Raw genomic sequence first — 12,904 nt, 5'->3', positions numbered from 1 at the left:
AAAATAATGACGTAGAACTTAAATAATCCCTGGAACATGATGCTAATTAAACGAGAGGAAAACATATTCTTTAACCAGAAATTCAATAACACATTGTTGGTTTTAGTTTTGGAAAAACACACAATACGGTTGGTTTTGGAACTTGCAACAAGAAAAGCCTGGAATGAGGAAACAACGAAGTAAATTTCAAGCTTTTGTGCAGCAGGGTATCAGCAGCTGCCGAGCTTCCTTTGTTGGAAATGTGTTTTCTTTGTTTCTAGTAGCTCAATGCACAGGAGAGAGAGAGAGAACTGAAAAAAAGATTGAGATTTATGTTTTGGAGTCTGAGCTTTTCTTCTCTTTTACTCTCTCTCTCTCTCGGATGCGTCGTTATCGCAACAGGTAGTCAACGCATACAAAAGTTAAAACAAGCAGATATGGTGACACCGTGACAGAGACAGAGAGATAAGTTCTGAGATCTCACCTCGGATCAATCCTTTAATTGCAGAGAGATCAACGTGAGCAGGATCCTCAGGATCCACGCCGCATTTCACCTTGTCCGGCAATTTATCAAAGAAGTCACATCTCAGCGCAGTCGCCACCGAGTTCAGGTGACTCACCGTCCACCTGTTCTCTGGATTTGACCCTTCCATCAATGGAGTCTCTAAATCAACCTCATCTTCCATTCTCTTCATTCTCTCTCTGATAGACAGCCACTGGACAGTGATCTGAGTTTGGGGGGCGTCCTGTGTCAAATCAACCACCAATGTACATTTTTAATGTTTGAGAATGGAATGGATTGAAGTATTGAACATTTGTTGGATTTGGAAAAGGCCCTCTACAGGCCCATACCGACAGCCCACTGCAATGGAAAATCTACAAATCGGGTACTGAAGTTGCACCTAAACGACCGTTTTTCCTAAAGCCATTAAAGCATCACCGGTGTCTCCTAATTGGATTGGGCCCCCAGTTTTTAATGGTTTGATCAGGTTAAGAGACTCATCCACCTGAACCACTTAACTCTTCACCCAACTTTTGTACTGCTACCTGCTAGTCGAGTTTCCCCATTTTGAAGAATTTCGATTATGTTGGGATTTGACAAAATTTCAACTCAATTGATATCGCAGTTAAAGAGTATGAAAGAGGGTGTCGATTTTTTTTTTCTGGATTAAAATATCCTTATTTTTTAAGTTAGTATCTTTTTAATTGTGAGGACTGGAAATGTAATTTGTATTACTGTTCTTCACCTCATTTAATTCTCTCTCATTAAATCTTGTGTGTAAGATATTAATTTCTATTCTTTCTCATTAAATTTTATATTTAAGTAAATCTTTCTCACTAAGAAATTTTGTTATCTTTTAAGATAAATTGTTATTTAATGTTTTTTATAATATGAAACTCATGTTTTTAAAGCCGACCCAAAACTGAAATTGTTCTTTCTATCTAGGTGGCAGGTAAGCAATTCAAACATCTAGGTCAAATAAAAACTTAAAAATAGTAATAAATACAAAAATAATTGTAGAAAATTGGGCACATCTATGATATTTTATATTTATCACATTAAAGAAAAATAAGTGTGATAGGTTTTGAAAATGAATACACAATTTAAAACTAACCAAAAAATGAAATTGTTTCATGTTTAGTGGTAGGTCACCTGTTCAACTTAGGGTCATATGTTTCAACCTTTGATGTCATAATTAAATAGTAAAATTTAAAAAAAGATAAAAATACAAAAATTTGAAAAGATACATAAATTTGACAACAAAAAAAAAACATTTGGACACATCTCTATATCCATCATATTAAACAAAAGTGTGATAAATAAGAATTATTTTTATACACATAAATATAATGGGTTATTAAAAAAAATTGGACACGTTATTACTATTATTATCATCATCACCTACATTTTCCGCGTGCAAAACATATGCACATTTGCTAGTTTTTATTAAAACAAAAAAAAAAAAAAAGAACATAATCCTAAAGAACTTGCAAAATGTGGATTGTCTGATTGAGACCACCCAATTGAATCCCCCCATCCCATGACCATGAGGCTCATGGGTCAATTGTTCACCACCACCTTTTATTAATATATTAGAAGAGACCCGTGTACATGGTGAGGTTAAGAAGATGCCCATGTTAAATCCAATTTCTTGACTGAATTGGTTGCAGGTGAGCTTAATTTGGCCCACTTTTAATTCTTATTTAAAAAAAAAAACTCCACAAAATTTTACATGGATTGAGAAACAATACGAGGAATCTGATGTGGACAAATGGGTTTTAAGTATATAGATTCTTTTATAAGGAGCTATTTGTTGAAGGTTTAAGTTGTTGAACTGGATTATTTATTGTTTTGTCTTTTAGTGTATAAAATAATAATTAAATAATAAAGTATTAAATGATAAGAATAATTGAAATAAATAATAAAATGTTCAACAGTACAGTAATCTACTCAACTCAGCTTTAGCCACAGCCATTAATAAGCCCACAACCTCCTTAGAAACGAAGAAATAAGTTTTTCCGTTCAATCACTAGGGGGTGTTTGATAACATGGTTGCTTTTGTTGTTGAAAATAAAAACAACTGCATATCAGCAAAAGCAATGTAGTTTTGCTGATGTGGCAATTGTTTCTGTTTTCAAAATCAAAACCAACCCTGTTGTCAAACACAACTAACCAGAGACTTTACCAGCAAACTAGCTAAATGCCTTCGTTTGTAGTTGTACAATTATGCTTGAAACTATTGAACTATGCTGATGACCCAGTGGTTGAGATGGTCAATCAACACTCCTCCTAGAAAGGAGGCATATGATCAAACCCATATAACTGTAGGCTCTCCGTGGTAAGGTTAGAGGACCTCACATGCACTCTGCTTTGTCCCCATCCCCTGGCTCTCCCCGTAAATGAGGAATGGTTGAGAAGTCCAAATTGAAAAAAAAAAAAAAGAACTTGGATATTATAGGTTCATAGTCAATGATATTTAGTCAATAGTGGCCCTGCAGATAATTAATGGCCACTATTTAGTTAATAATGGCCCTACAGACAAATAGTGGCCACTGTTTAGTTAATAGTGGTCCTGCAGAGTACAGATAAATAGTCCATAGTAGAAGGAAGCTTCCAAAATGTCATTGTAAGCCAGCATTATTTAGCTACCTAACAATATGAGGTCTCCCTATTTATGAATTAAAAGTATTCATCAACTACTAGAAGATTCCTCCAGATAGCTCTATTGTAAGGATGCTATTCAAGTTTTTTAGGTCATTTTTTCCACACCATTTCATATTATCTCCTATCACTAGAGATGCATTCACCTTGGTTACCATTTTTATTCAAATTTTTGGAAGACTAGAACTGAAATAATATCTTTTTGTTTCTCAAACATATGACTCCTATAACTTCTCATGTTCTGTGTAAACTATAATCATCAAAACCATGGCATGACAAAAAACCATTAGAGTAAAATTGGCTCTACCTTAATGCTCCATCGAACAAAGTGAACTTGGATGTTTCTTCCATGGCGGAAAAAGTCTGAGCATTAACTTGGATGAGAAATTGGGATGCTTTGTGTAAGAACTGAGTAAAAAAAGGTCAATCCCTTAGGGAAGGCTTATATGAATATGATGATTAGATATGCCACTGCAGAAAAATGTCTGGGTTTTCTCTATAAATAATCAAAGCGGACCGCTTCCTTCCAAAATTTTAAACCGGTAGATCAGTTGGTTAGGATAGCCTGATCAGATGATGGATGTCATTGGGTAATGGCACATCTGCGAAGTTGTATTAAGTAAAAGAAGTTGAAACATAGATATTCTTTTTGTACAAATGAGAAAGTACAGCATTATATGGCCCATCATCCAGAAAAGCCATTTATAGAATCACAAGGGAGAATTAAGTTCCTAAAAGTGAATGAATAAGTCAGTGTGAAAATTTACAGATATTGAACCAGAACTGGTTTTCTATCTCAAAATTCTGTTTGATACAAGATCTCCAGACTGATTTGAAGTACAGTAATACAGGCAAAGGTGTAGGTAACAAAGAGAAATCAAAGTTACGTTTGAGAATCTGCTCCTGCTGGTTTTGAGTTTAAAAGTGGTTGAAGAGCCTTGACAACAATTGTCATATTTGGCCTGAAATCTGCTTCATACTGAACACAAAGTGCTGCAACTGCTGCCATCTGATAAACTCAAATATACATGCAAAGTGTAAATTATTTCTAAGCAAATTAAAGCTAAAGTCATATCTTCTCTATCAGCCACCCACTCAAACTAAAGAGAAAACAGAGAGGATTGCAATAGAACCAAGTTACATTATAATAGATTTAAAGAAAGGCGGAATTCTGTAACCACATTTTGAGTAAAGAACCTTAAAAAAACTGCTTATTGAGAAAAGGGGGCAGAAAGGACCTTAGCAACTGCTTTTGGCGGGTAGTCGTTATTTAGTTTAGGATCCACACACTGCTTAACTTTGTCTTCACTCAATCTTGGAGTTGCCTATAGTGTTTTAGACTGCAGTTAGAAATTGCAAACATGAATAGAAGCAACAGTACCTAGAAACCACAGTATCTGGAAAACATACCCAAGTAACAAGACTCTGTTGTCCTTTTGGCATGGTGTGATCCACTGGCTTTCTCCCTGTTAAAAGCTCTAGAAGAACAACCCCAAAACTATACACATCACTTTTCAGAGTTAATTGCCCAGTCATTGCATACCTGAACCAAATAAATCATAGATGAAAAGACACTTAAAGTCATAATTAGTGACCACATAAAAACGTGAGAAGAAATCAAGGAAAATGTTGAATCAGCATGCTTACTTGAGAAACCTTAATAAATAATAGTAGCTTTCACATTTTGAAATGAAAACCACATAAAAAATCACTCCGATTGCCTAAAAGTGGAAGCATTTACTTGCTAGTTTCTCAAGCTCTAATTTGTAGGTCGTTATACACTATCATCTACCGAATCAATATTTAACCTCTTTTATATCAATTTCCTAGCTTCTATAGGATTTAGGAACACTTCTAAATCATAGTTCTTACCCTATTATCAATTATTTTCTTCATGTGATATGTTATTTGTAACTTCTCTTTTATATGAAACCAAGTTGCAAAGTGTGCAATTTCAGCTTTTACTGTTGTACACCAATATGCAAGTTGATGTGGTGATCGAGAAAATGAATTACTAAATCCATCAGAAATTTTCAAAAACCCATTCTTGTGCAAAGATAGGGGAATAGTGGATGCTACTTGCTAGGTGACAACAGTAAATTACTCGGGGGCATGATATCCAAAAGTTCCCAAGACTCGAGTTGAATGAAGACGAGCTGCTGTGTCTGGAGACTGATTGGTCAAATTAAAATCAGCAATTTTGGACATGAAATCATCAAATAGAAGAACATTGCTGGATCTGACATCTCGATGGACTACTGGAGGCTGAACCCTTTCATGAAGATATTCAAGACCTCTAGCTGCACCATAAGCAATTTTCACCCGTTGGTTCCAGCTGAGAACTGGACCAGGTTCAGCCCCCTGAACACCTTTCCTCCCTGTGCCAAAAAATGACTAACCACAGTTTAGTTCCCAAAGCATGAACAGTATCATGTAACACATCATGGATACTATAGTAAGAGTTTCTGTGGAAAGGGAAACTCGTAAAGAGTACCATGTAACACATCATGTAAAGAACCCTTAGTTGCAAACTGGTATACCAAGATTCGATTGTTTGCCTCCAAACAGTATCCTAGCAACTCCACAAAATGTTCATGCTTAAGTCGTGAAACAGCTGATAACTGCAGCAACCATAAAAAAATAATTACACCATGATAAGATCTTAAATAGTTTGTCACTCATGAAATGTTCTCTGAAAGTCACCTGAGCTGCAAAATCAGAATCTGGCTCTTGTGAAGCACTGGGATCTAACTTCTTTATTGCAGCAGCTCGACCATTACTTAAGGTTGCATGAAATACCCGACCATAAGACCCCTCTCCGATCAAAGCCTTTGTTCCAAAGTTACCAGTCAATTTGTTCAGCTCATCAAGGGATAAGGCTGGTGTTTCAATGGGTAAAACCTTCTGAGGAGCTCCGCTCCTGACAGCACTTGGTCTTGGTTCTGCACTACCACCTCCTAAAATAAATAGGACAAAATGCATCATATTGTAGTTATCTCTACACAAAATGAAGAAAAATTATGGTAGTTATAAAAAAAAAATGATTAAGAATAAAACATTGTGTTGATCTAATGCAATAAATTTTCTTCAGAAATAAAGTTCAGGTCAAAAGCATAGAATAAAGCTTTTCAAGCAATGCCATCAAGCACTGGATGACATTTGAATATGTATTTAGATGACTGTTACCAGAGAAATTATTGCACGAGGTTCTTCTCCCACTTATCCTTAAAGCTTCAAACCTAGTGATAATGAATTTAATGCACAATGCTCCATGTTTATCAAGGCAACATTCTTTGTGCTCCACACATGATAAGAAAGCTAACTGTTGTCAAATAAAACCATATAAGGTAATAGTGCTGGTGAAACCCCTTATATTCCATACTAACAGCAAATTATTACATCTACCATCAGTACCCCTAAATTAAAGAAAGGAAAGAAAAACTAACCTCAAAAACATTTAACATTTTCTACTCAATGGGTTCATGTTTGATGACACTGAAAATGCATAATATGTTGTAAAAGATGTTTCCTTGGTTCCCAGAACATCTTTCTATTTTGCATCTGCCCACCAACATCATTGTGGTTGCAATAGTCAATCCAAGAAATTCCATTTATAGAAAATCTAAGTAGTTATAGACTCAAAACAGGACCATCTGATTAGATTATGCTAACAAAATAGAATAATATCCTGACAAGTCATGGAAGAACCAACAAAGTAAATGCTCAAAAGAAAGAATTAACAACATATTGGCCACTTCAATCGGCATGATGGTGATTTAGTGGGTAGAACAATGTAAGATCCATGAATTCAGAAAATAAACATTATTACCAAGAACATTCTTGTTCTTGTTCTTGTTCTTTTCTTTTCTTATAAAATAGGTTCATATCTAATTACCAAATGAGAAAAGAGGGTACAAATTAGACTGCATAATACAAGGGTTAGTCATATTTTACCATATGAATTCCCTCCCCTGGGCGGAGCAGTATACTGATTAGCAGGCGGGCCATAGTTCTCCTCTTCCGCACCTCCGCAGCACAACATGTTGCAGTCTCAGAGAAAACCAAACCCGGATAGTAAACTCAAAATCCCATCTCGAGCAAATGCTCCCAAATTATTTAATCTGAACGAATTCCCCCAATCTGAAAGGATTCAGCCTATGAAAAAATCACATTGTAAGTCAAAAACCGTCAATGAATTAAAAATCAAATTTATCAACTCCAACCATTCATGATCATAAATGATATTAAACCGTTCAAACAAAATCTAAACCAGCCGAAAACAAAACAAAACGTTGTAACCAGAGCAGCGACTCCAGCAAATCAGGAAACATAAACTTCTTATGAAATGAAAGATGCAGACAACAACGAACTGCCCAAAATAACAGAATTGATTTATGATCCATTTACAAAGGGAGCAGAAATTTGGAAGTTTATCAGAAAAAAAGAAAAAAAAAAAAAGGCAAAAAGGAGGAGGATGAATGGGAGGTGGTACAGTACCAGACAGATTGGGATCGGATCAGCACGACGAGAAGGGAGAAGAAGAAGAAGAAGAAAGGAAGGAAGGAATCGGTAAGATAGAGATTAAGAAAGGCGAATTTCATGTTTGATAGGAGGAAAAACCGAAAAGAGAGGTGTGTACATTGTTCTCCATTCCTCTCGTTATTGGGAAAAAGAGAGGTCTACACTCTTCGCGGGAAAGTCGTTTTGAGTTCTCAACCGCTAACTAACCTTGCCAGCTCAGCATCCCTCCAGCTCACCTGCTCTTAGTCTCTTACGTGTCTCCACGTTTCATGTCCATTGTGTTAGTTCGATTTCTTTCTCGTCCAAAACACTAATCCGTCTATGTTACCGAAAAAGGCATGATACCTACAAAACTGATAACCAACTTACCAAAATTCAATGGGGGTGTCATTGGTCAAAGCCTCAAAGGCCTTACCATATCATATACCTTTCCGGCATCATAGAAACTAGCTACTGAAGTTGAATAGAAATTTGGTTATATTTGGCCTAGTAAATTTAGCTTTTGATATCAGTTTTGGGGCACAATCTATGGTGTATCAGTTGCACCATGCAGCAAAAGACATGAAACAATGACAAAAGGACATGTTACTTGATGGTGAATTATTAAATGGGAAAATATACTTTGTAAAACATAAATCAATGAAAAAATAAGTAGACTATATAGCACCTTTAATATAATTGATTGAGATATTAATTTAATTGCAGCCAATATTAATGAATGCACCATATTCGAATTCCAATTTTGGTTCAGAACAAGCTGTGTGTTGTAGGGTTGATCTTGGTTTGGTTTTTAACCTATCTAATTGACACCCCTATTTTGTAATTTTTGTTGGAGAGGTCAAAAGGGATTTATATAAATTTATGAGAAAGGAAATGAGAGATTTAATAGAGAAGGGAGATATTACACACACATAGAGCATGCACCTATATGATGATAATGATAGTAAAAGTGTATCCAAATATTTCTATAAATATGTATTTTTGTTTTTTTATTATTAATCGGAGGTAAATTGCAAAATTCAAATATGATTACATAAACATCTCATCCAAATATGTGATAATTGGATTGAATTATGAAGTTTCAAGTATCATTGACAAGCCTACCTACTTGGTTAGATTCTTCTTTTTGTAATGTTTTATCTTTTTTGAGTATATTTTTTTATTCATTTATCAAAGAAATGTAAGATGTAAATAAATAAAAAGTAGTAGGTCGATTTACAATTTAAATCTCCCAATTGAATAGGGACCAAATTCAAACTTGAGTATTTTAGTCAAAAGAAAGTTCTATAATCATATTCATATTTTTAATAGTAGTATAAATATAAAATTATAGATGTGTTCAATTTTTCGATATTTTTTTTTGTATTTCTGTGTGTAAAAATAATTTTGATATGTCACACTTACTTCTTGCTTAATATGACAATTACATGATATTATACATGTGTCTGAATGTTCTTTTGAAAAATTTATGTATTTTTTCAATTTTTGTATTTTTATATTTTATTAATGTTTATTGTTTATTTATGACATTAAATGTTAATACATTTGGCCCAAAAGTTGAACTATTGATCTCTGCCAAACATAAAACAATTTCATTTTTGGTCAGTTCTAAATCATGTATTTAATTTTCATTATCAATAAAAATAATTCTTATTTATTACACTTATTTTTTTTAATTTGGTTAATAAAAATATCATAAATGTGTTTAAATTTTCTACATTTTTGTAATTTTCTAGATTTATTTTTATTTTAAAATTTTCATTACTTAACTATGACTTCATAGGTTGATCAATTTGATTCAAATAGTTGAATTGCTTAGCCACCACTTTGATAAAGAATGGTTTCTTTTTAGCCAGTTAAAATACATGGGTTTTATATTGTTAAAAATATTGATATGAATCTAATTAGTAGCATTTATTAGTGAAAAATAACTTAAATATATGATTTAATAAGAGAAAATAAGAATTAATACCTTAAGTTATAAGACTTAATGAGATGGGATTAAATGAGGTGGAAAGTAATAATTGAAATTATATTTTCAAATTCTTACAATTAGAGATTGACTAAATAGACAAATATGAGCATTTTAGTAGCCATTAAAGCTGACATTAATGCTACAATAAATTGACTTTTATACCCTTTCTCAAACAATGAAATAGAGGATAATTTTAGTCCAAAAAAACTTCCACTTGGCATCCACACTTTTATATATAGTATAGATTTAGTTTAAAGATAAATAGCCACAATGTGTGAGAAATGAGAGGAAGAAGAGCTCTATGAGCATTGAGGTGAGAGGGCTTTTGGCCTCCCACTAATAGATAAAGATTGCCAACATTTTAAGCTTACAAAAAAATTTACCAAACTAACCATTTCTTTACCATATAATGCCATGGTTGCCTTTGGCATCGCTTCAATAGGAACTAATGAAGGAAGATTTGGCCCAACCTCACAGTTATGCAACACGTGGCAAAGGCGACAGCTCAGCACAAAAGCATGCCTAAGGCGCGAGCACCAAGGGGAGAAACCAACAGTCCGAACTCCCTACTAGGGGCCCGAACTCACCCTGGCCCCAAACCAGACAGTAATCCGAACTAGCCTGCATGTAACAGTTCGGGACATACTTCGCCGAATTGGCATGCCTTGTAACAGTTCGGGTACACCTCGCCGAACTGGCCTGCTTTGTAACAGTTCAGAACACACCTCGCCGGACTGGCCTGCCTTGTAGCAGTTCGGGACATACCTCACCGAACTGGCATACCTTGTAGCAATTCGGGACACACCTCACCGAACTGGCATACCTTGTAGCAGTTCGGGATATACCTCACCGAACTAGCCTACCTTGTAGCAATTCGGGACACACCTCGCCGAACTGGCCTACCTTGGCAATACAGGACATACCTCCGAACTCAAGACTTCGCCTCGCTCACCACTCCACCACATCGCCTTCAGGGCACCAAAACCAAACAAACCGTACTATGCTTGACACCGAGGAAGTCCGTACCTGAGGGCGGCGCACCTGACTGACTTGGGATTTGACGCTTGACGGCCGCACTCTAAACGGCCACCTACCACCGCCTCTTGACACCGCCATCTCCAGTTAGAGTGACGATTCCGACAAAAGGCAGTGACGGTTCTGCCCCAGTAGGAAGGACGACACCCGAAGTGACAGATGCAAGGGCAATCATACCTGACCTGACAAGGGCTTCGGAGCGAGTGCGCGAAGTGATTATAAAAGGCCCCTACCCCCAACAACAAGGTATGTGAACTTTGCGCTATCTGGACTATACTTTGCCTTTGAGAGATTACTAACTTGAGCTTCGGAGTTATCTCACCGGGTTCCCCCGGAGTTTCCTCATCTTTCCCGTTTCAGGCTCCCCGTCGCTCCAGCTCATAAGCGAAATCGTTGACAGCTAAGACCGGCCGGATTGCGCTCCATCAGGAACCATCCTAAAATGTGTTATAAATAACATTTATGTCTTAAGAAGGTAGGGCTGCAAATGAGTTGGATCTAAGCCATACCGAATTTGAATTTGATCTTATATCTCTATTGAATTTGGATATCCGTTTAGCATAATCAAATTGAATCCAGCCATTTGTGCCAAAAAATAAAGCCAAAGGTTAGGATCTTATCCAATATAAAAAGACCCCAACCCCCAAGGAGCCAAGGTACTGAACTTGTGCCTTCTGCACTCTTAGCTCTCTCTTTGTATTCTCTTTAGTTCTCTTAGAATTCTAACTTAAGCATCGGAGTGTTCCCGCCGGGCGAGCTCACTAGGAATTCTTCACCTTCCTCTTCGTCTTAGGTAATGTCTGTCACCAGCTAGGAGCCAGGTTTCCGCCAGGTAGGAGTGCCCGGATTGCGCAACATCAATTTTCAGTACAAAATGCAATCTTACCAAATACTTACCAAATAATTTTGTTTTGTTTTCATTTTCATTTTGATTATGCATTTGAACTTTTACCAAACAAAGCCATACACTCTCATACTTTTGTACCAAAGCAAATAAATTTGCATCGCAAAAAAAACAGGCTTTAAGGTGTACAAAGAGGCATAAACCGTTGGGCATTTTTTGAAACAAAACCGGTACCACCGATTTTTGGAAAACTGGTAATCAAAATCGAACCGAAGCTAGTCGGTTAACCGGTTGACGGTTCGGTTAACCATCGGTTTTTTAGTTTTTTAATTTTTACAATATATATTATAAAAATATATAATAAAAAATTATAAATATATATAAAGCATTATATTTTAAATAATAAATAATATATCATATATTATAAATATATATTTATATATAATGGATATTTATTAATTTATAATATATAAAAAATATAATATACATAAATATATAAAATATATAAAATTATATGTATACCGATCAGTTTAGTTAACCACTGGTTTTCTATATTGGCTAACCGAAACCGAACCGGTACCTTCGGTTTTTCAAAAACACCAAATCGACCAGTTTGGTTAACCAATTTTTCAGTTCGATTTTGATCGGTTTGGTTTTTCGATTTTTTTTGGCTTACCCCTAGTTGTCCAGTTGAAATACAAACAACCCCCCCCCCCCCAAAAAAAAAAAAAATTAAATTAAATTGCAAAATATTCTTTCATTCTATTTACGTTTCAAAAATACTTTTGTATAATAGATATCACCAATTATCATATATAGGATTTGAACATCTCATTTTGGCATCTATTTATGCATAAATAAGATCAAATCTCTAAAAATCAATCTTTTCTTCATAGAAAATGGCTTTTTCCTTTACAATTTTATCTAGACAAAATTTAAATATGCAATTCACAAAGTATTTTAAATCAGAGTTAAGACGTTCAGATAAGTATATAGGCGATATCTATGATGCTGGGAAGGAATGATATGGGAAGAACTTTGACCAATCAGAACACTGAAAACCCTTGTGAATTTGTTTCAATCAAAGTAATGGAACCTCACCACTTAGGGGCCGTTTGATAATTGCTGAAATGGCTGAACTGAAAAGTTTATTACTTTGTCATTTAGTGAAAAAGCTTTTCTGATGACCGAAGCTGAAATTGGGTAGATTACTATATCCTTTAATATTTTATCCACTAAAATACAAAGCAATAAGTTGTTCAATTCAACAGCTTAGGTGTTATCAAACAGCCCCTTAGCCAACTTGACTTAGCTTGTTTCATATGATTTCATCCTAAGGTGTTAACTACCCTACAAAGAGCTGGTTTATATCACATGCTGGTTATAA

General features: G+C 35.2%; 2 protein-coding genes across 6 annotated transcripts in view; both read right to left on the bottom strand.

Moving 5' to 3' along the window:
* Positions 1 to 930, bottom strand: part of LOC148872814 (Cation efflux family protein) — a 38,554-nt gene extending 37,624 nt beyond the window's left edge. The window contains exon 1 of one of the 2 annotated variants that reach the window (XM_088969458.1): positions 464 to 930. In XM_088969458.1, coding sequence (XP_088825584.1) covers positions 464 to 674 — 211 coding nt within the window. In that variant the 5' untranslated portion in view covers positions 675 to 930. The remainder of the gene's footprint in view (positions 1 to 463) is intronic. The other variant, XM_088969460.1, reaches the window with a different exon arrangement.
* Positions 931 to 3,752: 2,822 nt separating this feature from the next.
* On the bottom strand, positions 3,753 to 7,812 carry LOC148872813 (protein CYTOSOLIC ABA RECEPTOR KINASE 4-like). 4 transcript variants are annotated; one of them, XR_016107443.1, is made up of 9 exons: positions 7,097 to 7,235; positions 6,589 to 6,703; positions 6,329 to 6,464; positions 5,846 to 6,099; positions 5,637 to 5,763; positions 5,247 to 5,520; positions 4,553 to 4,685; positions 4,381 to 4,482; positions 3,753 to 4,151 (listed from the first exon to the last, which is right to left on the bottom strand). XR_016107443.1 is itself a non-coding variant. In XM_088970882.1 (9 exons), the coding sequence occupies exons 2-9, from the start codon at positions 6,604 to 6,606 to the stop codon at positions 4,026 to 4,028; spliced, it is 1,155 nt and encodes a 384-aa protein (XP_088827008.1). In that variant the 5' UTR covers positions 6,607 to 6,703; positions 7,097 to 7,235; the 3' UTR covers positions 3,753 to 4,025. The 4 variants fall into 4 exon arrangements, 2 of the variants coding, with proteins under 2 accessions (XP_088827008.1, XP_088827009.1); XM_088970882.1 differs by having other exon boundaries at positions 4,381 to 4,467; XR_016107444.1 differs by lacking the exons at positions 6,329 to 6,464; positions 6,589 to 6,703 and adding an exon at positions 7,640 to 7,779 and having other exon boundaries at positions 7,097 to 7,297.
* Between the last annotated feature and the right edge of the window lie 5,092 nt (positions 7,813 to 12,904).

Source organism: Nelumbo lutea, chromosome 2 (genome assembly GCF_056320005.1).
Source record: "Nelumbo lutea isolate HS-2025 chromosome 2, American lotus-T2T, whole genome shotgun sequence".
NCBI lineage: Eukaryota > Viridiplantae > Streptophyta > Magnoliopsida > Proteales > Nelumbonaceae > Nelumbo > Nelumbo lutea.
Note: the sequence above shows the minus strand (reverse complement) of the source record. Positions and strands in the feature narration are given on the sequence as shown.

What these genes read in the sequence shown, in the direction of transcription:
- LOC148872813 (XM_088970882.1), bottom strand. An exon ending in CTCGTGCAATAATTTCTCTG is followed by an intron (nt 6,100 to 6,328) that starts GTAACAGTCATC and finishes TATTTATTTTAG; the next exon opens with GAGGTGGTAGTGCAGAACCA. An exon ending in CGCCAAAAGCAGTTGCTAAG is followed by an intron (nt 4,152 to 4,380) that starts GTCCTTTCTGCC and finishes TGAGTTTATCAG; the next exon opens with ATGGCAGCAGTTGCAGCACT.